Source organism: Stegodyphus dumicola, chromosome 5 (genome assembly GCF_044657685.1).
Source record: "Stegodyphus dumicola isolate Sdum_Otavi_A_Nest chromosome 5, ASM4465768v1".
Taxonomy (NCBI): Eukaryota; Metazoa; Arthropoda; class Arachnida; order Araneae; family Eresidae; genus Stegodyphus; species Stegodyphus dumicola.
This window is the reverse complement of record NC_140772.1, coordinates 35,898,543-35,925,111: the sequence shown is the minus strand read 5'-3', so window position 1 is coordinate 35,925,111 and position 26,569 is coordinate 35,898,543. Positions and strand designations below refer to the sequence as shown.

The window sequence follows — 26,569 nt, the reverse complement described above, 5'->3', positions numbered from 1 at the left end:
AAGCTGAAAACATAATGTTCACCAGCTTTTGCCGAAGCATGTGACTCAAGGCAGAACAATTTGTAGAACCTGTGTATGAAAATGATTTAGCAGGAAATAGACGGAAATGCGTTACGACCCTTGATGAAGCATGGGTTTACTGAAACAAAAAATGGTCTATTTAAAGTATCAAAACGAAGAGGAAAAAATAAACAAACTGGGTCCGTCAATGCAAAGAAAGTTCCAGTAAGGGGTTTACGACTGCCACAGGATTTCTCTTACAAAAAGCAATTAAAAAATGAGAAAAGTGAAAAAAATGTTAAAATTTACTCAATGCACTATGAATAGAAAGGTTTACATTCGATAGTTACAGAAGAAATTCCATTTTTTTTATCCCACTGATTTTTGAAAGAGTGAAACTTCATCAAGACATAGCAACAAATCATACTTCAAAATGTTCCACTGCATTCCTTGAGAAAATAAAGGCTGATACAGTTACTGGATGCATACCTATTCAACGTATTCCTAGGACCTTCCTTGACATTTTACCTATGGACTATTGTCGACCTATGGACTGTGGTCCCTTGAAAAGAGCTCATCTTGTAAGGATCTTAAGTTTTACTAACGTTTATTTTATTTTAAATCTTTACTATCACTTCTTATTTTCTACTTCCGGCCAGAATTAAAAGCTTTAACTTATTTATGCAAATTTGTTGGCGAACGCCAAGTACTTGTGGCTTTTTGCCAAGCGAGAGAGAGGAAGGAGTTAGTAGAAGCAGGCCGCGTGCCTTAGCAGTTTTACTCGGTTGCTGGTTGCCTTCCAGGCCAGAGGTTTAATCCTCTTGATAATTTTAAACGTATTGTAGTGTTAACAGTTCTCTGTACTACATACGGCTTCCTGTTAATATACGGCCAATCTTCCATGTAGGCCCTTGTTTATTATTCCAAAGTTAAGTTAGAGTTCAGTTAATATTTTTATATTCTTACGTTCAGACCACAAGTGGTTGGTCTCTGTATTCCGAAGTCCGGAAATTATTGTAAAGAGTGAAAAATAAAGGGTTTCGTATACCCTTCCTGTGTATCTTGTCTAGTTCCCACATTTATTGAACATAGCTTTAGTAAGCTCCCTGTTCTGAGTCAGGTTCTTGAATGTTCCCCAAGCAAGTAAGGAGAAACACTGAACCTGATAATCTAAGCGAAAACCCACCAAAATTGATAAACTTTGAAAAGTTGTGAAAGAGGAATAGAATCAATACCCCTGGAAGTTTTATGAAAAACTCTTCTGTCATAGAAATCACGATGCCGAATTATAGTCCAGAAAAAAGGCTGTAACATTGACATTTAAAAACATTTAAAAACGTACCCTTTATATTTAAACATTAATTAAACAGCCCCTAAATCGTACTGAAAATGTGTAAACATCCTATCTACGGGCTACAGGAGGCTAAGCATGACTCGCCCCTTGCCATGACCGTATCTGAAGGAAGTAATATGTAGATTAGCGCTTGGCATTTGGCAGGCCAAATTTAAGTTTCTATACCAGTACAAATCTAGACAGAGATATTTGGCCTTAGACTACTCTATTCCTTTAATTTTGCTACTTGAATTTCAGCAGATCTATTTCTGAACTGCATACAATTTGATCTTGCAAACTGTAGTAGTGTCGCAAAATTCTTTTAATTAGGAAATTCTTTTAATTTAATAGAAAATTAATGCTTAATAGAATTTCAAACTGACATAGTTAACTAACAAAGGTCATTAATAAATTTTTTTATAAGTTTTGATGGTAATTTTTCATGAAACTTATTATCTAAAGAATAGAAAAAAAAAGATAATAACTGCATAACCCTATCTATAAAAAAATTTCTATTATGAGATTATTTTCTTACCTTTTGTTAATCTGATACTCTTATAGTGAAAATTACTTCTTGTTTTGCTTTTTTTAAAATTTATTAATTAATAAAAACTATGAATGGGAAAATTATCCTTCTGTCCATTTTGCGCACACAAATCATTATGCGAAAGTTCTTCAAATATTTAAATAAGATAAGGACTTTAAATAACTTAAAATCTTGAAATCTTTGTAGTATCGTATTGACAGGTATACAGAATTGAAATGTCTTCGCAGGCCACATAAAATTGCTTTGGGGACGACCAGTTTGAGAGCGCTGCCATCGTATTTCCATTCTATATGTTATTGCTTATTTTATTGGTTATCAAAGCAATGATAATTTAAAAACATAGCTGCGGGGTGATTGTAAGGTTCTGGGAAATTAAACTGAGAATTTTATTTTAGATTAATGTTTGAATCTGCTTCCTCATCAAACCGGTGTTTAGTTTCCTTCCCTTTCCTCTTGCCACGGATATAAAAGCAATCAAAATCCGGAGCACGCATCGAATTGCAGAATGATGTTTGTAAATGTCTGCTATATTATAGCCCATAAGAGAACTTGAAACTTTATTGATGGTTCTAAAATCATCGAATACTTTAACTCAATATTACATCAATCAAAGAAGCTGAACTCTTAATAAAGTGATGGTTCTGCGTAGCCTCGTATTTCCAATTTACCAGAGGAAGATGTTACTCAAAATCTGGAAAAACTGGTCCTAAATTCTTGAAATGCTTTTTTTTTTTTTTTTTTTTTTTTTTGAAGCTCTCGCCACGTTATCTAGAAATTGCCAAATGTCGCTAAAATCCAATCGACACCAGCAGCTATAACTCCGATTCTTCGTTTTATTTTCGAAACTGTAAATTCCAAATTATGTGTGCCTCATATCAATAAAGAAATTAAGGTGGTAATAAATTAAAGATTACCCAAAACACAATGCAAATAATCCTAAATAATACCATTGAAATATGTTAAACAACAAAACAGACAAATACCGTTATACAAAAGAATGCAAATAAATAAAAACATAAATATTAGCGTAAAAGTTTCCAACAGTATAGAATCAAAGTCAGTGTTTTGGTATTTGTTGTTATAGAAATTCTTGGAATGGATAATTCGGAAAACTTACGTCACATCTACTATATAATAAGTATGATATATCACATGTAGCAAATATGATTTTCGTCTTTTACTAGAAACTTACTGACTCAGTTAGATAAAAATATTTTAAAACTTAATTTTAACATATGTAGTAATTAAAAAACATTTGATGTGGATATAACATGAATTCCTTGTACGGCCTATTGAAATAGACATATCTTTTGCTATTTTTCATTTAAAATTATTTCCTCGAATTTTTCGGACTTAATTAACCGATCTTTGAAGGCAAATTGAAAATGACATCAACAATAGCAAATTCTGAGATTAAACATCCCGGTCAATTTTTCTCGTACGTGAATCAAACTTCGTAAAATGTTATATTTTCATAATGAGGGTAAAACTTTCTTAGGTATAAGTATAGAACCTGAAGACCACATTAAAAATTATATTTCTATATTCGTTCAAAATTATTTTTTTTTTACATTTGACATTACCAAAAACATGAATGTTTTCGTCATTTAAAACACTTCTGTAACTGTAAGTATGTGACTGCGAGCAACGATTGCGAAAATAACGGCCGGGTTAGGAATTTAAACCAGATAAGAGGAATAAAAAAGGGAGACACACAACCAGATATTATATAGCAGTCCCATAAATAAAATTTTTACGTTTTACGGCTAATTTGTTTTTGAGTTATGCGAGATATACATATAAGTATGTACGTACTGACGTCCTGGAAAATATCTCTTTTCAATCCATTTTACAATTTATTTTGGGGAAAAAGTCTTTTATTCTGTCCGTCCGTGTAGATGAAAGACAAAAAAATTGTCCGAATGGATTCGGGAAAGATCAAAATGGATATTTCCGTTAAAATATAATAATCAAAATTTTTTGCCATTACAGTATACTTCCTTTACACATAAGTCTCAAAAACAATCTTCATTGAATCCATTTAAATCCATGTTGAAATGTGTTTTTTAGGAAGAAAAATCCTTTATTCTGTGCATACGTACAGACGTCACGCAGAACAATTGTCCAAATGGATTTGGGAACGGTCAGAATGGATATTTCCGTTGAAGTATGATAACCGAAATTTTTCGCAATTACAGTACTTCCTTACTTCGTACAAGAAAGGTGTGGTGTGGTGTATTTAATTATGGCAAAGGACACGAGGGCTATCTGCCTAAAGGGAGGGATGCCTTTCGTGGAGGACTTTCTAAGGGAAACTGGCTCGTATACACGTTACACATGGGGAAAACCACGAAAACGCCCATGCAGCCAGCCCGTTCGCGGGATTCGAACCTCAGACCGAACTACCAGTGTTCAGCGTCTTTACCGCTCGGCCGCTGGTGGGCCGTACAAGAAAGGAAAAAATAGGTAAATTAGCAAACTAAGAAAATTGACTTGAATATTATGTTAAAATAAAATGCTTATATACGCGTTTAAATCCTGATATTCCATAACAAAAATAAACTCAAAGAATGCAGCACTGCACTTCTCGCACTCCAGACGCATCTTCCTGCTGCATTAAATTCTCCAGTCCGGCAATTTTGTCATCACTTTTATCTTCCACAATATAAGATGCAAACATAGAAGGAAAAAAAAATCATTTTCTTCTATGCAAAATTATTATTCTTATACAGAAGTCTCGACCAGGATACTATTACGAAATTCAGCCATTTTGCTGTCCTCATCTATCATTCCTTTCTGCATGGAATTCCAAATACTTATTGAATTCCCTTCCATCCTGCTAAAATACTAGATAATGATGATGTTTTCCTTCAAATTCCCCCTTCTGAAAATGAATGGAAAACACAGTATTCGAAAAGTAATGCATCGGTAATGAATTGTCAGAAAAACCCCGAACGAAATCATAAAAAAAAAGAGGGAGAAAGGGAGAAAAACTCCTTGCGAGCGGCGGCAGAGTGGGGAGTTGCAGTAGCAAAAAGCTTGAGCTTTGCGTTGTTGGGAAGACGACAATGGTCAATGACTTTTAGCGAAGAGAAAAAAGAGCAGTTGATCACGGAAGCTTCTTTCTGATGCGCTTCATTTCTTCAAACACACGCTACTAGGAGACAGACGTCCTTCCAGTAGAGGTGCGTTTGCGATGCGTAAACGACTAAAATAACGCGACGTCGCAGCACTGAATAATGACGGAATGCGTTATTGCTTTCATGAAACAATGTGTTTATTCTCTGCTGTGAATAATGCAATGACATTCCTAGAAGTCCCGGATAAGATAACACGCATTCTTTAAAATTCAGTGAATCCGATACGACTTCTCGAGAAAAAGTCGTAAATAAATAAAATAGCTTCAAACTGGTTTGTTTGGCGAATAATAAAGCCGATCCTATAAATTTCGGAAAGAATGAAAAAAAAAGTTAAAAGTGAGGGCTGAATCCCATGTAGCTGATCCCCCCCCCACACACACAAATTGTTATATAGTATGATGTTTGTTATTCGAAGATAAACCGGTGGCACAATTTCGCAGCATTTTAAAATTGGGAATGTCGCGGAGAAAAGTTGCATTGAAGAAAATGATGACGCCGTGGAGAAGCTAAATTAAAGATGTTATATTTCACCTAATGGCAATACTTACTAAGTCACATAAGTGATAAATATAAAATAACGTAAGATACTTATAAAATATATTTCTAACAGAAATAAATAAAACTATATGTCTCAAAATTTTGGAAAATACATGTTCAAGATATTATAAGGTTCTCATGCTAAAGAGAAGAAGCGGGCAAAGATGTTACAAGGTATTTTCTTCCTCCTTCCGGCATGCCTTCGTGGTGTAACAGTTAGCACACTCGACGCGTATTCGAGAGGTCTAAGTTAGAGCCCTGGTGAGAACATTTCTCATTGTTCATGTCTTCTGCTTCAAAAATAACCTAATGACTCTACAATGTTCTAAGGAAAAGAAGAGAGAAAAAGAACGTTAAAGGACATTTAAAATTATGACTTCAATCTAAAGTTGGTTTTAAATTTAGACTGCAGTAGATTTTTAAGGAAAAAATATCCCTAACGAATACAAAGGCGATCACAGCTTTTAAACTCAGGATAAGAAAAAATTACAAAATTCAGCTTTATTATACCGTATTCGCCGGCGTATAAGAAGACGCACTTTTTTTCCCTTGATAAATAGGTCCAAAAACGGGGAGCGTCTTATACGTCAACACTGCGTTTTATACGTCAATGCCTTCATTTCTGAAAATGTCCTCTATTTGGAATTACGCAATTTTTTTCATGTTTCCTAGCGGAGTGGGTGAATATTACAAATACGCAGAGTTCAGTGAATTCGCATACGCTGACATCGACGAACACTGTGAATGGTACAAAGGACAATTTGTTGTATGAGGACTCAGAGGCTGATTTAGAAGAGGATTCAAGTGACTTTTCATTTAGCTCTGGAAATGTCTGAGTTTTAACGAAGAAGAATAAAAGGTGATCTTTCTCAGATAGATTGGGTATCTGAGGAAAGTATTACAATGTATTTGTGTTAATTTATATTTAAAATACTGTAAATTTATTTTAATAATCACTAATACAGTTTTATCCTTCAAAAATGTGGATAAAATAGGGGTTGCGTCTTATACGCCGGTAAATACGGTAATTAGAATTATTATTATTTTCTCTCGAACAAAAGAGACCTATGTCAGATTGCCATGGAATTCGAACGAATTGTATTCAAAATATGAATTACTTCATACATAAGTTTGCTTTCTTGCCCTATTTTAATTTTTACATTGATGTGTTTCAAATTATATTTTCAAGAGAATTTAAAGTGATATCTATATTACCAGATGATTTGTTTTTGGTTAACCTTCATCGTTTTACTTTTTAATCGGTTTGAAAAGTCCATTTGCATTAAAATGTATTTATTGTGTATATTTCTAATCTAAAAAATATTTATATATTAAAAAGCATATTGTAAACGACGGATCATAACAGTAAGTTAAACAAGCGTTTTTATTTAGTTTTATTGTGTTTGTGTAAAAAATGTTTCGCTTCTCTTTTCGTAAAAGCAGGCAATATTTTCATTATTCCTTTTACTTGAAGTTGGAGATAAATCCATAATTAGAAGCATAAATCATTATATAGAAAATAAATATCGTAACAAAAGTAGTTGTATGATTTAACTTATTGGACAAAAGACAGCGTGTATATGTTACGGCGAAACACCGAAATCTGGAGAAGATCGACTTTCACCGGTGAATGTCAACATTCACATAGTCGCTTGATGCATGTCAAAATATTTTCCAAATACTCTCATTTCTGACTTACAACGGTCAATGTCGACATTCACCATGTGCTAATGGTAAATGTTGAACATATAACAATATTATATTTTCTTTTCCGTAATTCAGTCTCGAAAAAACGCACTTGAGACTTAAACGAGAACTTAAGTATATAAGAACTTAAAACACACAGTACATTCAAAATGAGAAAGGAAAATAATACAAGTTAAAAACTTACTAAATTATGTGATTCAAATCGTATTTACTGCAACAACTTAAACTATTAGGACACTTTGAATTGCACAAGAGGTCCTTGCTTTTACAACTGCATTTATTTGTGGAACACTTCCTTTTGCAATGACAGCGTGTACATATACTCCTCTCTTTTCGACCTACACCAGAGCATATCTGTGATTGTCGACATACACCGGTGAGGGTCCGAATGTACAAGAATATAATGCAATATTCGATCTTTCACCAACGCATTTGGTGAAAGTCGACATTCTCCAATTTCGGTCTTTCACGGTAACAAATATACGTTTTCGTTCAATAACGTTATAGAAATTTTGAAAAAGGCATTGTTACTGGGGTTCGTCATGGATTGAATGCACGCAGAACCGACAATAGTTTGATAAACTTTATTTTCCCCAAAGAAACACTTTACAGTTCTGGAACCTTTCACAAAAGTACTCGTACAGCTCTTCGAGCACAACAGTAGTTACCATTTCAAACTACTAAGAACGCTAAATACAAGACTATAAAATGCCTCAAACGCATATGCTGGCACAGTGGTTTTTTAATACTCTCAATACTCTGAACTAAACTGGTGCTATTCTAGTCTTTTTACAGTGCTATGCCCGGTCTGGACGAGGGTTCTCGTTTTCCCCATTTGTCAAAAAAATTCTGGTACCTTCGATTTCTCGAAATTGCTAGACGGCATAGACAGTTACAGTTACTTAAGGCCGATATAGTTATAGGGATTGGATCAGTTACATTTACGTAGGTTTAGGACCGAAATGTTGCCAAATAGTCACCAAGTTTGGTTACTTCTGTTCTCGCCAAATTTGGCGACGACAATTATTCACCAAACCCGTCACCAGCTTCTTGCCAATTTGGCGAAACAGCTATTTACTTCCGTGTTACATGGACTTAACGGGTAACTCTGTTTTACTCCTATGCTTCATACTCTTCATCAGGCTTTTCATGTTATGGAAGAGGTACTACAATGTGCATATAGTAATATCATTAAAATTATTTAATATATACACAATTCGTAACAGTATTTATCCAAGGGTATATAGAAGAAATGTAAAAGGAAGTTTTACATTGGTTGCATAATGATGTGAAAATCAAAAACGTGAATTAAAACTGGTTTGGAGCTTCAGTTGTCGAGAGTTTGATCTGAGAGATAAATCCGAATTTATCATATCATTGAAAGCTAACAGTGATGCTTTCAAGCAAGTGATTAAAGATACGCCATACGAATTATCGCGACAATGGAATGAAAAATAATAACACATTTGTAATGGATCATTTACGCCATTTGAACATGATTTCCAAAGTTGATGTTTAGTTATGTCTTGAACTCAACAAGAAGCATTCGATCAGTTGACCATTGAAAGGCTGTCATGGATAAAATTACGTCTAAAAAACTTTTTTCTTTCGTTCAGAGAATTTTTTCTATAGTTTTAAGTTTTCTTAGAGGAGAAAATGTTCAAAAATCAACAGACCTTTCACCCGGAATCGTAGGTATTGATTACTTTACTATAAGAAACGAGGCAGTAATGCTTTTCATTCGTTACAATTCCTCTCCCCCCCTACTACGTTACCGTAAAGTCATTAATATTGTGGACGCAACAAATCACGAGATGTCAATCACGTGCCCTCGCCGGGAATCAGTTCAAGATCTACGTTTTCAGACAAGCTAACTATAGGGGTTGGACAAAAATATGGAAACACCTTTAAAAAAAACATGTTTCTTTGCTTAATATGGTGTAGGAAACCCGTTGGCATCCAAAGCATCTTGCAGTCTTCTCGGAATGGATAAATACAGTTCCTGTATGTTTGCCAAGGGAATATTATACGATTCTTCCTGCAAAACGGTGGCAAGTTCAGATAACAATGTTGGCGGTGGATAACGATAACGCACTTTCCCTTCCAATGTAGACCACAAAGGTTCGATAATATTCAGGTCTGGTGACTGTGGTGGCCAGGGCAGATAGGACAACTCATCCACGTGCTCAGAAAACCAGTCCTGGACAATGTGAGCTGTGTGAACAGGGGCTTTGTCGTCTTGGAAGACACCATCACCATCGGGGAACAAACTTTGTACCATGGGATGAACTTGATCGGCCAAAATGTTCACATAAGTCTTGGCAGTCACGTGCCCTGACACAGTTATCATGGTTCTAGCAGAGAACCACGATATGGCTGCCCAAACCATAACAGAACCCCCGCCATGTTTCACTCTTGGCAACAAGCAGTCTGTATTATAGGCTTGAGATGGCGTTCTCCAGACGTAAACTCAGCCAGAAGTGGGAAACAATGTGAAAGAAGACTCGTCAGACCATATTACTCGCTTCCACTGCTCTATAGTCCAGGCTTTATGACTTAAACACCACCTTTTCCTATTACGGGCATTAGCATCACTGATGAGTGGCTTCTCGATTGCAGCACGGCCAGCAATTCCCTGTTTATGAAGCTCCCTTCGAATTGTTTTGGTATTCACAGGGTTAGGTAAGACAACATTCATTTCAGCAGTAACTTTTGCAGCCGTGGTCTTCTTATTTTTCGTCACAATTGCCCTTAATGATCGTCTGTCACGATCACTCAGGACACACTTTCGTCCGCGCTGTGATTTAGCAGATGATGTTTTTCCGCTTTTCAAATATACGGAATAAATCTTCGATACAGTACCTCTTGAAACACTAAACACCTCGGCTACCTTGCTTACGGAAGCACCTACCATACGTGCTCGAACAATTTGCCCACGTTCGAAGTCTGTTCTCTGACATAATGCAATGACAACCTCACATAACAGTACTCCGACAACAACTGAACTGTTTAGCACATTTACGAAGTTGTATAGGTGGCGTCAGTAGTCAAAAACGCCAGCGCCACCTACATATTTCATTAAAATCAATCTTTCGTTTCAAACATGCATTTCACAAGATGTTTCCATATTTTTGTCCATCCACTGTATTACACCATAAAGACACGCAATAGAAATGTCTCACACTCGTTACAACTTGATGAGTAATAACACTAAATTTGGGGATAGGTGTTTATTAAGTTTATTGCTTATGATAATGTTATCACAAAATAAATTAATTTTTCTCATGCTTTGCTATACAAAGGATAAATAGTTTTAACTCGATTCATCTTCTGCTGTCTTTCAAGGAATAAATCAAAGTTTAATGGGTCATATAAAATGAATTATATGCAGTAATATAATAACCAACTGAGTAAGTATTTATCTGTTCTTGCCAATGCAGAAATATAGAATCGTACAAATATGGAATATGAATATAGTACAACATGATGAGTACAGTGCAACATCGAAGAATAACCTTGTGTTTGGCGTAGATTTTAGTCAAGACTCGATCGATTTCGAGGGCAACCAGATATAGGTCTTTCTTCATCAGGAAACAATGAAGACGAACTTATACCTGTTTGTCCTCGAAATCTATAGAGTCTTAATCTACGCCAATCACAAGGTTGTTTCTTTGCTAATTATATATTATTGTATGTCATAAAAAAGTTGGGAGGGGGATGATGTTTATGCTCACACAACGTTTGATATTTGTTTTTTGAGATATAAGAAGCATAATACGTAATAGGGATTTAACGTTTCATTTTTCTTCTATTTTTCAATTAAAAATATAAAAATACCTAATTGATCTTTTATGGGAAGAAATAATGTATCATTAGATGAAGAAGTTTTGGTGTTAATACAAAAACAATACACTTATCTCCCTTTCATTTTTAATTCAACTGATTTTTATTTATAATTATTATTTTTATTTACGGTTATATTTTTAAAATGTATAAAAATTATAAACTTTCAAAAAACTGCAATCTTATTCTTGTATTCTGATTTCAGTTTCACGCCTAAAACATTTTAAATTTACAGTTAGTTTACTAATTCAAAAATTAATGCGTCTGAATATCAAAATATAAAATACATAAAAAGTTAATAACATTTTTAAAATTAGCTGTTAAAAATATCAATGCAAATTTATAGAAAAAAAGAAATCTTTCTATGATATTATTTCAGCTAAAAGTTAAAGCTACTTATGCTGTTATTCAACAAAGAAAATTTAATTATTCAACATGTTGCTGTGCGTGTATTTCACTGGATCACTGGTGTACAAGGCTTTTAACAAATATTTCTCTCAGGTGGCAATACTTTCTATTTCTTAGGGCTCCAAATCCGCGAAATGTAGGAGGAGGGAGAGAAAAAAAAACCTCGAGATTTTTTTTTGATATGTTAATACATTTTAATCTGCTTTTTGTTCCTGAAGGAAAGCGAAAAAATTCACATTCTTTGAAAAGCTGAAATGAGTGCTCTAAAATTTTAAGATGGAATTCCACTTATGCGATTATCAGTCTTTTTATTTATTTTTGTAAAACATTAGATAAGTCTCCTTCTCAGAAAGGAAATCTTTGTAGTTGAAGAGGTTATTATTTATGTAATAGGCATGCGCTTTAAGGAGCTAGAAAAGTTATGAAAGTTCCCCATTTTCTTTTCATGGTTTTCATGACATTTGATTTCACCAGGCCATTTGCTAGCTGGTAAATGGGCTGGTGAAAATCATATAGTAAGAAAAAGCTATGAGAAACAGAATGCGATGGAAACAGTGAGATATTTCACTTGGGAAACAGGGAACAAATAATACCTCTTTCAACAGTCCTTAATCGATTGAAATGCGGAATGCGATTTTTAGGATCTAAACAGATGAATACTTGGGACAAAAAAAATTTTATGGCCAACTAGTGTTTTCACAGCTTACAAAAGCGTATCTCACGAAAGATATAGTTATAAATAAATAAACAAAAGCGTTTGTAAATAATTAAAACTTGTTCTCCATTATTCTTAAGAACTTCACATAAAGTAACAATTTATTTAAATGCTTTATTTTTTTTACACTGAAGAACAAAGTACATGGTACTTACCAAAGATAAATAAAAGATTCTTAGTCATCGTCAGCTGGCAACAATATGTTATCGCATTTCTAATGTTCTGTAATAATGAAGGATCAGAAGTTATTCTTGTTAACGATTAGAATTTCATCGCTAAATAGCAGTTATAACACCTGTTCGGAATTTTAAATCAAATATCAACGATCATTGCAAATTACGGAAATAATATAATTCTATGAAGTACATATGTATATTAAGTAGACAGACGATTACGTGCATTTTAGACATATAATGTACAAAACGCACATATATGCATAAAAAGCACATAGTACGATTTTGGTTTACATACATGTGCATGCATACGACGGTATGCATTTTCTTTGTAGATATAATGTATTTTGAACTTTGCATTTTGTTTTTTGCTCTCCCTTTAAATAAACTATTGACTGAAAAATACAAAATAAATTTTTGAAGTTCGAAAGTAGATGCATATTGAAGTAATTTCTAAGCGTAATATTCAGTTATTTTCACCAGGGATTCATTCTCAACATATCAACCACACTTGTTTTTGTGTAGTAGAATATAGCACAGCAATCGAGAGCCATCTGTGTAGGGCAGGGATGCCTTCGTGGAGGACATCCTAAGGGTAATTGGCTAGTATACACGTCACAGGTGGAGAAATCCACGAAAACGCCCATGCAACCGGTATTTGAGCGCCGGAACGAACGACCAGTGTTCAACGACTTACCTACTCGGCTGCTGGTGACTTCTTCACAGTTCCGACAAACGAGAGGGGCTGACTCTATATATCATAACGTTATAAAATATAACAATAGCTTAAAGAGTATCTGACTAATTTAGGTACAGTAAAATTCCAGGTATCCAACCAAAATGAGAATGAATGGGCTTCTGGTAACCGAGAATCTCGTACAAGTGCTGAATACTTGTTATTGTAATAGATCAGCAGAACAAAAATAAAATTTTATTATGCAATGCAATATATAACTAATAACTACACATCAAAATCAGTACGAAATTCTATCTTTTGCATCTATAATGAAATAATTAATTTATTTACCATAATTAATTAGCTATTAATTTACAATAATTAATGACTAATTATTAAATAATTAAATTATTCTTTTTATTTAAATAGAGGTAAATTAATGACGAAGCCCATTCGATACGCAATGGGAAAGGAAAATGTGAGGATCGAAATAGAAAAAATGAGTGACAGATATGAAATGAAGCTATAATATGCACTAAGCTAATTAATTTTCTAGTCCGGTAATAATCAGCTAATAATAAAGGGCTTTTATTCTAAGCTCTGTGAATCACTCGCAAGCAACTGGGACTATATACCGGGTGAAGGGCAATTTTGTTCATGTTGCTCCGTGCGTACAGGTTCATAATGGATTGAATACACATAAAATTGATAATAACATTTATTTGACCAAGAGAAACATTTCACAGTTCTGAAACTTTCCACAAAAGTACTCGTACAGCTCTTCACAGTATCACAGGGTACAATCGGTAGTTACATTTCAAACTGCTAAAAATGTTAAACACAACGTAATGCAAAGCGCATCTAAAGAGCGAAGCTCACACGTAAATCTCTCAATACTCCGAATTCACGCTGAACTAAACAACTACTAAACTGATGCTTTCTTCGTTGTTACATAGGTTTGCCCGGTCGCCGAGAAATCTCTAGTACTTCTCGAAATTATTGAAAGGTATGTACGGTTACAGTTACATGTAGGGATCAATTACAGTTATACAGGGACCAGACCAAAATATTTGGCTATTTCTCGCCGACTTTGTTCACAGAAATATTCGCCAGAACCATTGCTAATTTGATGATATCTCGCCAAATTAGGGAGACAGGTCCATCTTAAGTAGACTCGCCCCTGTGATCTTCTCTTTTCAGTAGAGCTTCGCTTTTTAGAGGCACTTCATGCTACATTACGCAAGTGATACTATAATTTGAGATATAATTTCTCTAAAATTAATTGCAGATATACAAAATTCGTTACAATATTGTTACGTGGATGTAATTTTATGAATTAGAATATTACACTATATGTTAATACTATACTCTCTTCCTTGCGAATACATTAATTATTTTTATAAGTTATTTACCTGTTGCAGAACTAACCACTCACAGATAAGTTAGTACGCAATAACCCACATCTGGCAATGTTCGAATTATAACTAGGGTGGCTGAATTATAAGCTGTGGAAGTCGATTATAACGGTGTGGAGATTGGAGAAGGAGAAATATTCCAGTATTGAAATTCACTGTCGCTCCTTCTTTCAGAAGTGTGGTAGTCGCCAGAAATACTCTTAAAGACAGGGCAGACACATACTACTGTTTCTCACGTAACGTGCCGCGCAAATCTCCTTCTTCCGTGTTCAAAGAGCCCCTTTACAACGGTGGCACGTCATAAAAATGCCGGCGCCTTTATGCAAACCAACCACTTTTAGAAAAGAAGGGTTGTCTTTATGCCAGAAAGAAGGCCATAAAGACACCCCACACTTTTCTGGCATAAAGACCAAGAAGGCGCTGATGTCTTTATGCTAAAAAAAACTTTGTTTATGGCAGAAGTCTGTCTTTACGCCAGAAAACGCTTATGAAATTTTTGGGGTAAAACCAACGACGCCTTTAAAAATTAGTTTCGAGAATGAAGATAACAACCTTCATAAAAGTGTCGGTGGGCGATGCAAGTGGACTTTTCATTTGCTTTGATAATCATAGTAGAAAATTAAAATCCCATTTTTATAGGAATGCCCCAGCATAAAGGTGATCGCCACGATTATGAAGGAAGTTCTTTTCAGTTTAGAATATGATCTGCATAAAGGTGCGGAACCTTAATGCCGGAGCAATCTTAAGAACGTTTCTGTGGTTTCGAACAGTTGCCGATCAATTTTAATTAAAAAAAAAAATCTGAAATGTTTCAGATTTTAAATTACGTCCAAAGGGGCGTTTTTTAACATTTTGTGTGTTACCTTTCTTTATTAAATATCATGTTCCTCGCACTTAAACCATAAGATCCAGTGCAACAGCAATATCGCAAAATAGTTTTAAAACGAGCATATCTTTAGAATTTCCGATACAGAGACTCACGCGCTGGAGATAAAAATGTTTTTTCTGCACAACGTTGCCATTGCTCGCTTTGAAATCCTTGAGTTTGTTAATCAAAAATTCGTCAAAGTTTTAAAAAATAGGAAATCGATCATAAAACAAATTTCAAATTTCAAATTTGGTCTTCCACATGCTCATATTCGTTGGAGGATTACGTTATTCAAAATTCGATGACTCTATGTACCGTTATTTTATGACAATGTGAGAAATATACATACATTTACGCAGATTTTCATTATTTAATTTCTTCAAATATAATGCAGGACTCTAACATTTTATGGCAACAGTTTGAAAAGTGAACCGACATTTATCCGTCCGACGCAAAATGCCAAAACGAAACTAATAGTCCTTCGGGATTCAAATCCCTTTGGACTAACAATTGTTACTTGCATCTGGCCTCTGGCTTCCTCAAAAATATTTGCAAAAACTTTTCCGACAGCTGGCGCTGCAAATTCCTTCTATCGTTCTTTCCAGTTTTGATGTATGCTAGTCATCGAAATATGCATCCACAGAAGAGGTTGATGGAATGTTATCTGGAACTAGACAAACAATACAGAGCTGAACAGAAGATTCTGTAGGAAAGTGTTGAAAATGACGTATTTGTTGGAGGAAAGGTTTTTTCTTGTATTGGAATTCCAGCAACTGGAGGAGAATGTTAACAGCAAAAATAAGAAGCTTTCAGTGCAAATTCCAAGTTGTTAATGGTCCGCAGCCCGAATACAATAAAAACATTGCCAAAAAATTCAAACGAATAGGTAGTGTTGCGGATGAGAAAGTCGGAACTGTTTGAGCACACCGGTCAGCTATTATAGAAGCAAATGTATGGGTCGTTCCATAAACAACTGCACGTTCTCCTAGAAAATCAGTCCAAAAAAACTACAGCCGTCTGTCAATTGAGCTAAACGGCAGAACATAAGACAATACCTAAGTGTTTGGTCTAAGCGTCAAACCTAAGTGTAAACACAGCAACCGCTTCAGCCAGTATCTCTAGAAAAAGGAACATGTTTGCGAATGAAATGCTGAAAATTATAGATAATATCAATATAGATGTGAACTCTATATGATTTTCCGATGGAGCACATTTCCATCTCGATGGATTCGTCAACAAGGAAATTTGGCGAATTTGGGGAACTGAGAATCCTCATGTGTGTGTTCCTCTATTCTCAGAAAGTGACTGTACGAGCAGCTGTTTACAGAAGTATAACTGGATCTTTTTTACTTCCTTGTACGAAGTAAAAAGGAAGTATTGTAATCGCGAAAAGTTTCAGGCAGCATATTTCATCGAAAATATCCATTTTGACGGCTATCGAATGCAATTTAACGACGTTTTTGCGTGATATCTGTACGTAAGGAGAGAATAAAATACTCTTTTCCTTCAAAAAAATTATAAAACTGTATTAAAATTAATTCTGAAGAGAATTTTTCGTGGCGTCTGTACGAACGTATGTACGTACGTGCGTGCGTACGTACGTATTTCGCATAACTCAAAAACGAGTAGCCTCAGAACGTTGAAATTTTGTATATAGGACTTCTATAACATGTAGATGTGCACCTCGTATTTTGGTTGCAATCGGCCGCACCAAACGTATATAAATATATTTATATATATATATCCACTTTGTTACCCGGCTCAGTGATCTCAGTTTCTTTACTCTTATATGTTGGTAAATTGTACATTTTTTGCTTTAAAAATGATTGAATTATGTTGTTTTTATCTTCCGGTTAAGGATTTTATGCCTTTAGTAAATCTGTGTGCAATATTTTTAGAATTATCAGCAATTTTAAAGTTGTTTAATTGCCGCTAAGCCTTTTTTAATCGCGGCCATTGATGTTTACATTTGAAACAGGGGACTAGTGGATTTGTTGCCAATCTAGAGAAACTTAGCTTCGCAACAACAAAGATAACGCCTTCATTTATTATTTAAATCATGCTTAATCCTTTCTGGAATTTTTTCGAGGAAATAAGCGTTTAAGATTTACTTCGTAATTTTTAATATAGATATTTTGAATTTTTATGTATTTTTGCCTTCTCGCGAAGTGAGAACTGAATTAATTGAATGAGAAATACTTAATCGTCTGTGAAAAACTGTTTTTTTGTTTTGTTTGCTTAATTTCTTTTATACATCATTCTAGCTTTATTATAGTATTTGAATAGAACATGTGGCAACGATTAGATAATTCTATTCTTTAAATGATACAAATTTTGTGCATTATGAGTTATAATATGAACGAAATATGTAAGTTAACTGTTATAAAATTATTGGATTATATAACAGTTAACTTAGTTTCCGTTATAAAATTATTATATAAATTAACTGTTATATAATTATTAATACTCTTAAGTGAATCTAGCGCCAGAGTGTCGTTATGGTAAACAAATACTAGAGTGAATTTTAAAGAATGCATTTATTCTACTGTGGTTTATGCGCTGTCGGCGAAGTAGATTTAATTCAATCCAATAAGTTTGAATGAAATGCAAGAAAAAAATGCGTATAATTTAATATTCCAATTTAATATTCCAATACAAGGAAGTCATGTGGTGTACACTACATCTACTGAAAAAACTTTGGTGGAATCATCCGCGACATCCTGTTCATGCAAGATGCTGCGAGTACTCATCGGACTGGTGCAGTTGTCAGTTCCTTACAGAGGAATATTTTGATAACCGTGGAACTGCTTTAAATTATCTGTGCTTCACATGAAAGGGAATAGAGTGGCCACTGTATTCACCAGACTTGAATCCATACCGATTTCTTCATTCGTAGTCACTTGAAGTATGCAGTGCACCGGAAAAATCTCCGAATACTTGAGAAACTTAAAGAAATAATCAGTGACGAATGTGTAGCCATTCCATTATTATATATCACTCTCTTTGCACTTAACGCCAAATAAAATTCAGTTCAACAGCAAAATCTCCAAATATTTGAAAACAGCATATCTTTAGAATTCCCGATACAGTATTAGAAGCTGCCGTACATATCTTTATATTTTTTATATTATTTTTTTAAAAACAGGTCGCTCTCGCGGCCACCGCCTTGCATAGTTATCATTAAAAAGAAAAAAGTATATAATGATTTTAATAAGTCCAGCTAGTGTCATTTCATAACATTATTGATCATTTCTAAGACATATAGACTATTCAAGACGTTGCCATTATTTTAATTCATGCTTATTTAAATCAATCACATTAAAAAGTAGAAAAAATATTCTTAAGAATTGTGTTTATTGCTTTTAAATCGCTTAATTTATTACTCAGAACCTTCCAGATTAAATTGTCTGAAATTGCAACTTAGGATTTATTACACGCTGGCGCTTGAAAGATAAAAGTATTTTATTTTCGGTCACAGCAATAGATTGCTGTCATAGAGCCTAGTTTCTCAATTAAAACTGAAAGATAACTATCGTATATTTTTCCAAATGGCAACAGTCTCGCGAGCCGGAGATAAAATTGTTTTGTTTCTAAAAGTGTTACCACTGCTGGCTTTCAAATCGTAGAGCTTGTTAATCAAAAGTTCATTAAAGATTTATAAAGTGTCAAATAAATAATAAAATTAATGCCGAAATTAAAAAATCGGGCTTGCAGGTGCACATGTTCGGGTGGAGGTTTAATGTTATTCAAAATTTGATGGTACCGGCATTTTTCCACACTGGAAGGAGCATACCTACATACACGCAGATCCTTCATTATTTAATTTTTTTAAAAATAATATAGGACGATAATATTTTGTGGCAACAATTTGCCGTCTATAGCGAAACGATGCAAAATCCCATTTCGAAACTAACAGCTCCTTTTGAGCTAAAGAAAGCTTAAGAGAAAAAGACTATATTGTTGTTATTCCTTCTCAAATTTTGGTCTACTTGGTAAATATTCTCTAAAAACGTAGAAGATTTTCCTAATTTGTCTATTTTTAGTTTAAATTAAATTTTAATTAAATCAAATTAAATATTTTAGTTTAAATTAAATAATAAATAAAACATGTTAGAATTATTTGGAAGAAATATCATTCTTAAAACTTAATAATTAGCCGTCAATATATTTAGATTGCAAAGTTTTTTTTTTTCTTTTGGCATTGGCGAGCATTTAGCCGACTTAAGCTTGGCCACTACTAAAGCCGGAAGTGGTGACCACTTTATTGTGGAAGCGGTCTACTAGTAGGAGGACCGCCTTAACCTCCTATGAAGGTAGGGACAATGAAATTAAAATTAAAATTAAAATGAAATTTTAATTCGAATTTTGAGATATTATTATTACTGTTTACTTATGTTTTAATAAATGTTTATTATATGAAATTAAAAATTTCTGTGAAATATTTTTTGTAATGTGTTTTTTCCTTTTATTAAAAAGCAATTACTGGCCCATGATTTGTTTACGGATTGTGCATGTGATCTGTGCACTTATCTAAATAATACAATCCAACCAACGGTAACAGTGGTAGTGAAGTTTCAAACGAAGACCAGAACGACAATTGCTAACTTCAAATGAAGGCACTTATTACAGGTTTTGTAATCCAAAGGTGTATAAAAACACAATTAATGACATTAAAATGTTTTCATTATTTCATTATTTCGAATTCAAGTCGCACACAAATTTTGACAAAAAAAAACTGTGGTAAAAATATTTTACCACTGTGATACGATAACATTTATTAAAATATTAAAACTGATATAATCATTTCCAGTATGAATTTCTAGAATAAATTGCATAGTCACAGCATGTCGGATAAAATAAAATGTGGGATAACTGAAACTTCCGCACTTCGTGCGTTTCCAAATCTGTATTCATGCAAATTACATATACTAATTTGCAATTCCATCTTTTATATAGATAGTAGAGCATTTTAACAACATTAGCAAACAGAAATATTCTTGATATGCTCGTGTCGCTGATGATTTATTTAAGTTGAGAACTTAATTACCATATTAATTGAATGGTATGATGTCGTGATATGAAGTAAACAATGCCAGCTGTAGTGAACATTCTTGCTGGCGTTATGTGGAAACGCTGATGCACAAAGCACTCTTTACGATTCATATAACGCCGTGGTAAATGCTCATGTTATCTTTTCTCCTTTTGCTTTTGTTTGTAAAATTTCCTTATCTATGAGCATAAATACTGAAGTGAATTTTTATGACTCTCGATACCTGCAACGCGTATAAATGAGTGTTTTAACATTTTTTTCAGAAAGAATGATTTTTGGACATAATTTATGTAGTTCAGCTAAAAAGGGGCAATATATAAATTTACAGCATGAACCCTCATAGTAGGTTTATTTAGATGCTTTTCTTTGTTTTAATCTTAGTTATGTGAAGTCTTTGCTGTAATCGGCAGTCTTACTATGGCATGTATTTTAATTTAATAAATCGTATAAGCTTTGGAGTTTAACCATAAACCGGCAGTTTTAAAAGAACCTTTTGTGGCAATTACATCAGAAGGTTGCAAATGATTGCGTGTCTTTTAAATTAAATAGTGTATACTCCAATTTGTGTTAAATCTATTAATATAAGGTCTCAATAAATGTTAAGACTTCCCCCTTTCATGTTTTTCTTGATGCTGGATTTTATTCCAGATACCTGCTAGAAAAAAACTAACGTCTTCTTTAAGAAATCATTCATCACGCAGAAATAATCACAGACATGACTTAGCGTTTCTTAGTTTTATATTGACATAATATTATTTACATTTTTAGTTTTGGAGGATAATCATTTAAACAACAATATTCGATTACAGCCGTTACATAAAGTTCCCCAAAATCGAGTTCAAGTAAAGTTCTAAATAAAAATGCTAGTTTTACGGCTATCGTCTGATTTCTCTCTGTTGCCGAAACGCTCGAACCAATAACTTTTCTTCTGTTTTTTCTTTTACCGGAGTAGTTGCCAGCAAACTGAAAAATAGATGAGATGCTGCATTAAAAAATTAAATGCTGTAGCAAATGAACGTTGATTTATTTAAAATAACTTTCTTTGTAGCTTGCAACTTATTACTTTGCACGATCATTATGTGCATTCAGTTATCACGGACAAGCAGTTAAAAAATACTATTTAGAACTCTTTTTAGGTTTTCCGGAACCGAGAAACACGAGAAATCCACTCCGCCTTCCCCGAGATTCGAACCATGAATCTTTTGCATGTTAGCTGAAAACATTTATATCACATGCTAACCATTTATACCACAGCGAATGTGATATTTCCATACGAAACTTTCCAGATGATATGGATATGGTAAAGTCTGGTAGACACCCACTGTTTAACCAGAGGCAATGTGGGTATTGTCCAGCAGCAATAATTATCCATATAACTACCCTTCACAGAAGGCGCTGCTGTCGTTTATGTTGTGCTGTATAGCTCTGAGCCTCTTGTGGACATGAAGTTCATTATGTTTACTCTTTCCTTTCTGAGATGTTTGTTCTCGATAGCATATTTTACACAAGGATTTATTTCATTTTCTGCGTTCGGAAGTTTATGCACGGAAGTTTTAGAAGTTCGGAAGCTTTAGATGAACTCAGAGAAATAAATAAGATAGATTATCAAGAACAAAATCTCAGAAAGAGGATCATAAACACAGTAAACTTCCACTCCCAAAAACGCACTGAGTATGCAATGTAACACAGCATAAAACACAGCAGTGTAAAAACTGCGAATCTGGGTTTAGCTAAAGTTAAGAATCATAGCCTTCGGGGAAAAAAATGATTAATTTTACTTTTTACAATGACGCAATTATTTTCTAATGCCTCTTGACACAATTATTTCCTGATAGAGTCATTTCCAAAAATTCAAACAATATGAAAACTGTGACAGTGCTTTGAGAAGAAATGAATAAGATTTGAAATGTTTATGAGATAGGCACAAATTTTTTATTCAGAATTCATTTGTAATTGTAGATGAAAATAAGCGTTGTTTTGACTTTGATGCGCGAGTATTTCTGGTTTCCGGATATTATTGATTTCAGTTCGGAGCTACAGTGACACTGTAGTGACGGAATAACCATATTTCATTGCCTGTAACAATGGACTATTGAAAAATTATAGTGCTCACTGACTACAGTTTGATGCGGTAACAGGATGTATGTTCAGTTTGATTTACGTTAAGTGATAAAACTGTTACACAGAGATCATGAACATGGCACGAAAAAGAAACACTTTCATTTATATTTCTTACACATTTTGCCTCACATTATCATGTTCATTTCAACACTCAACTATGCAATATTCTTCAGCTGGAAATGAAATAAAAATATATTAATTAAAGGTGTATTTTTTAACGTTTTGTGTGTTATCTTTATTTATTACATATCATGGTCTTCGCACTTAAACCATAAAATTCAATTCAACTATATCGCAAAATAAAATAAGCATATGTTAAGAATATTTGATACACAGTCTCGCGCGCTGAAGATAAAAAAAGTTCCCCCCCCCCCGTACAGTGTTGCCATTGCTCGCTTTGAAATCGTTGGGTTTGTTAATAAAAAATTAGTTTAAGTGTCACAAAATATAAAATTGATAATAAGACAAATTGTAAATTAGAGCTCCCAGTTGCCCACAATATTTATGCAGATTCTTCATTATTTGATTTCTTTAAATATAACACAGGGCAATAATATTTGATGGCAACAATTCGAAAAATGAAACGGACATTAGAGTTTTCGACGCAAAATGCCAAAACGAAATTAATACCTCTTCTGGGCTAACGCCCTTTGGAATATGATGCCTCTTAGTTCATTATTTACCGATGAGCATGCTTATCAAGTGCTTACAGATATCCAAATAAATTATGTGCTGTTATAGAAGATACAAAAGGAATTGCGCATATTTAGAATTTGTGCCAAACAACAAATAATATTATTTTTTAAAATGTTTCTTAAAAGTGATATATTAATTTATATCCTTATATTATTTATTAGTCCAAAAAGTTTTTGTACCTGAAAGACTATTGTTTTCGTTTTGCGATTTTGCGTCAAATCACTATAAATGGCGTATCACTTTTCAAATGTTTGCCACCAAATATTAGAGTCCGACATTATGTTTGAAAAAATTAAATAATGAAGAATCTGCATAAATGTATATATGTTTCTCGCATTGTGATAAAATAACGGTACCTAGAGTCATCCAATTTTGAATGACATAATCTTACTGCGAATATGGGCATCTGAAAGCCCAAGTTTAAAATTTGGAATTTATTTTATTATCGATTTCATATTTTGTAATACTTTAACGAATTTTTGATTAAGGAATTCAACGATTTAAAAGCGAGCAATGGCAACATTCTACAGAGAAAAAAACCTTTTTATCTCCAGCGCGTGGAGCTGTGTATCGGAAATTCTAAAGATATGAGCATTTTGAAATTATTTTGCGACATTGCTGTTGAACTGAATTACTGAATTTTATGGTTTAAGTGAACATGATATTTAATAAATAAAGGTAAACCACAAAACGTTAAAAAAGCGTAACGTAATTTAAAATCTTTGGACGTAATTTAAAATCTCAAACCTTTCAGTTTTTTTTTTTTTTTTTAAGAATGTCTTTTTTTATTAACGAGAAAAAGGACATTGTAAGATGTGTTGCAATCGTATTCATCGATTTTTTTGTACATGTGGGAAATTTTACGAATTTCAAGATGCGTCTGATATTTATTCTGTTTCGAGCAGATAATCTATACTACTAAAAATCCTGTGCATCTGTTTGTTTGCTTTTGACATCACCTCATCCGAAACTGTGGCGAGTTGAGTTTCGAGAGAGGTATCTCCGGATTTCAAAAATTCGTGTGAAGCCATGTCGACCATTTTCATCTTCGTACGACTTTATTCAGCCGAGATATTAATTAAAAACTCTAAAAACACTAATTTTTGCTCTCATTTCTCCGAGTGGCAACAGTTTCGCTTCCTGGAGGTAAAATGTCATAATAAAAATAAGGTCACATTCTGACGTTGAAGAAAGCAGACGATTGCATGATTGCATGTGACGTCAATATATGTCAAAAACGTTTCGTTGATGTCAGCATTTTAAATAAATATCTGCTATTGGCAACTTTTTTTTGTTTCAGATTAGGAATAACTGACACGATATGTTATTGCCAAGTTTATTCTTTCAGTCATATTGAGAAAAAGTTGTTATATAACATTAAATTTTAATCATGACGTCATTCGCATACCTGAAGTGTTAAAAGTTTTTGTTTCCTGTCTTGGCAACAAAAAATTATTTGTGAATTGGTTGTTGCTTGGAAATACTTATGGAATAACAGTTTTCTTATTGTTGTTCAACGAACGAAAGCAGACTATATTTTGTTACATTGATAGTAGGAAGTAGAATAAATGATTCTCCTATAAGTGTTTGCTATGTAGTGTTTGTGTTTTCAGTTCCTTGTACGAAGTAAAGGAAGTGTTGTAATCGCGAAAACGTTAGGCTATCATATTTCAAAGAAAATTTCTATTTTGAACCTCTATTGAATCCATTTAAACGATGTTTTTGCGTGACATCTGTAGATACGGACAGAATAAAGGACTCCTTTTTCCGAAGCGTTCTGTAAAATGGATTCAGATTATTTCGTGATGTACGGACGAGTATGTATCTCGCCTAACTCAAAAATGAGTGGCCTCAGAAGGTTGAAATTTTTTATATCGACCTGCTATAACATGTATTTCTCATCCCCCTTTTTGGTCGCAAACAGCCGCACCAAGAAAAGCATATGTAAATAAAATATATATATACCTACTCTGTTACCCGGCTCGATGAGCTGTATTTTTATTCTTATACATTGCTATATTATGCAATTTTTGGCTTTAAAAGTGATTGAATTAAGTTGTTCTCATGTTTCCCTTACAGTTTTTATGACTTTATTTAACCTGCATGTAATAGTTGTATAATTATCAACAATTTGTATAATTAACAGCAAAACAACACAAGTTGCCTAAGTGTACTAAATGAAGCCGCAATTTATTTATATTTGGAACTTTTATTAGAATAATGAATTAAGTCAATTTCTGCACCAACTTCAATGTCTTTTTGTCGGGTGGGACTTAAAGTAAACTTTCAATTTTGTCCACCGAGAGATCTATTTTTCTGCAGGCTGGCTGAATTGCTTGTTGTTTAATTACTGTTTTAACTGTATTTGGTGTTTTATGTTTTTCTGGATTTTAGACTTTTTAATGAAGATGTTTTGAGATTTTATGGATTTTTGCCTTGCCGTAAAGTGAGGACTGAATTAATCGAATGAGAATCATATTTCTAATGAAATTCGAGGGATTAATTTTAAATGAAATGCAGCAAAAAATGTGTATAATTTAATAGGCCGTACAAGGAAGTCATGTGGTGTCCGCATCAGATACTTACATTGTTGAATTAGTTTAAAAACGTTTTGCATTTTATAATACGAGATTACTATAATTTATCTTATTTTATTTTGCAGGTTTCTTTACTATTAGATCTAGCAAGAGCACAGTTATTATTGAAAAGTGGTGGTAAGTATTTTATATTACAATTTCCAAAGTTTTATGCTACAATTTTAAAACATTTTTTTATCCTTGAAACATTTTCCAGTTAATGCTTTTGAATCAAGACTTACAGAAAACCTAAGAGGATACATCCTGTTTGAAAGCTCGTGAACACGCGTCGCCTTATTTTAAACAAAATGGTATGTCGTAGTAGGATTACGTTTTACAAATGAAATGAAGAAAGATGATAAAAAGGTAGAAGTTACTTATCGGAAGTTAATTTAACAAAAAAAAAAAAAAAAAAAATCTGAAATGTTTCAGATTTTAAATTACGTCCAAAGGGGCGTTTTTTAACATTTTGTGTGTTACCTTTCTTTATTAAATATCATGTTCCTCGCACTTAAACCATAAGATCCAGTGCAACAGCAATATCGCAAAATAGTTTTAAAACGAGCATATCTTTAGAATTTCCGATACAGAGACTCACGCGCTGGAGATAAAAATGTTTTTTCTGCACAACGTTGCCATTGCTCGCTTTGAAATCCTTGAGTTTGTTAATCAAAAATTCGTCAAAGTTTTAAAAAATAGGAAATCGATCATAAAACAAATTTCAAATTTCAAATTTGGTCTTCCACATGCTCATATTCGTTGGA

At 33.5% G+C, this 26,569-nt stretch overlaps 1 protein-coding gene across 1 annotated transcript in view; it reads left to right on the top strand.

Annotated features, from left to right (window-relative positions):
• The window catches only part of LOC118186622 (cuticlin-3-like), a 217,709-nt gene that overhangs the window by 30,178 nt on the left and 160,962 nt on the right, over positions 1–26,569 (top strand). Inside the window, exon 3 of the mRNA XM_035356726.2 lies at positions 25,892–25,943. Coding sequence (XP_035212617.2) covers positions 25,892–25,943 — 52 coding nt within the window. The remainder of the gene's footprint in view (positions 1–25,891; positions 25,944–26,569) is intronic.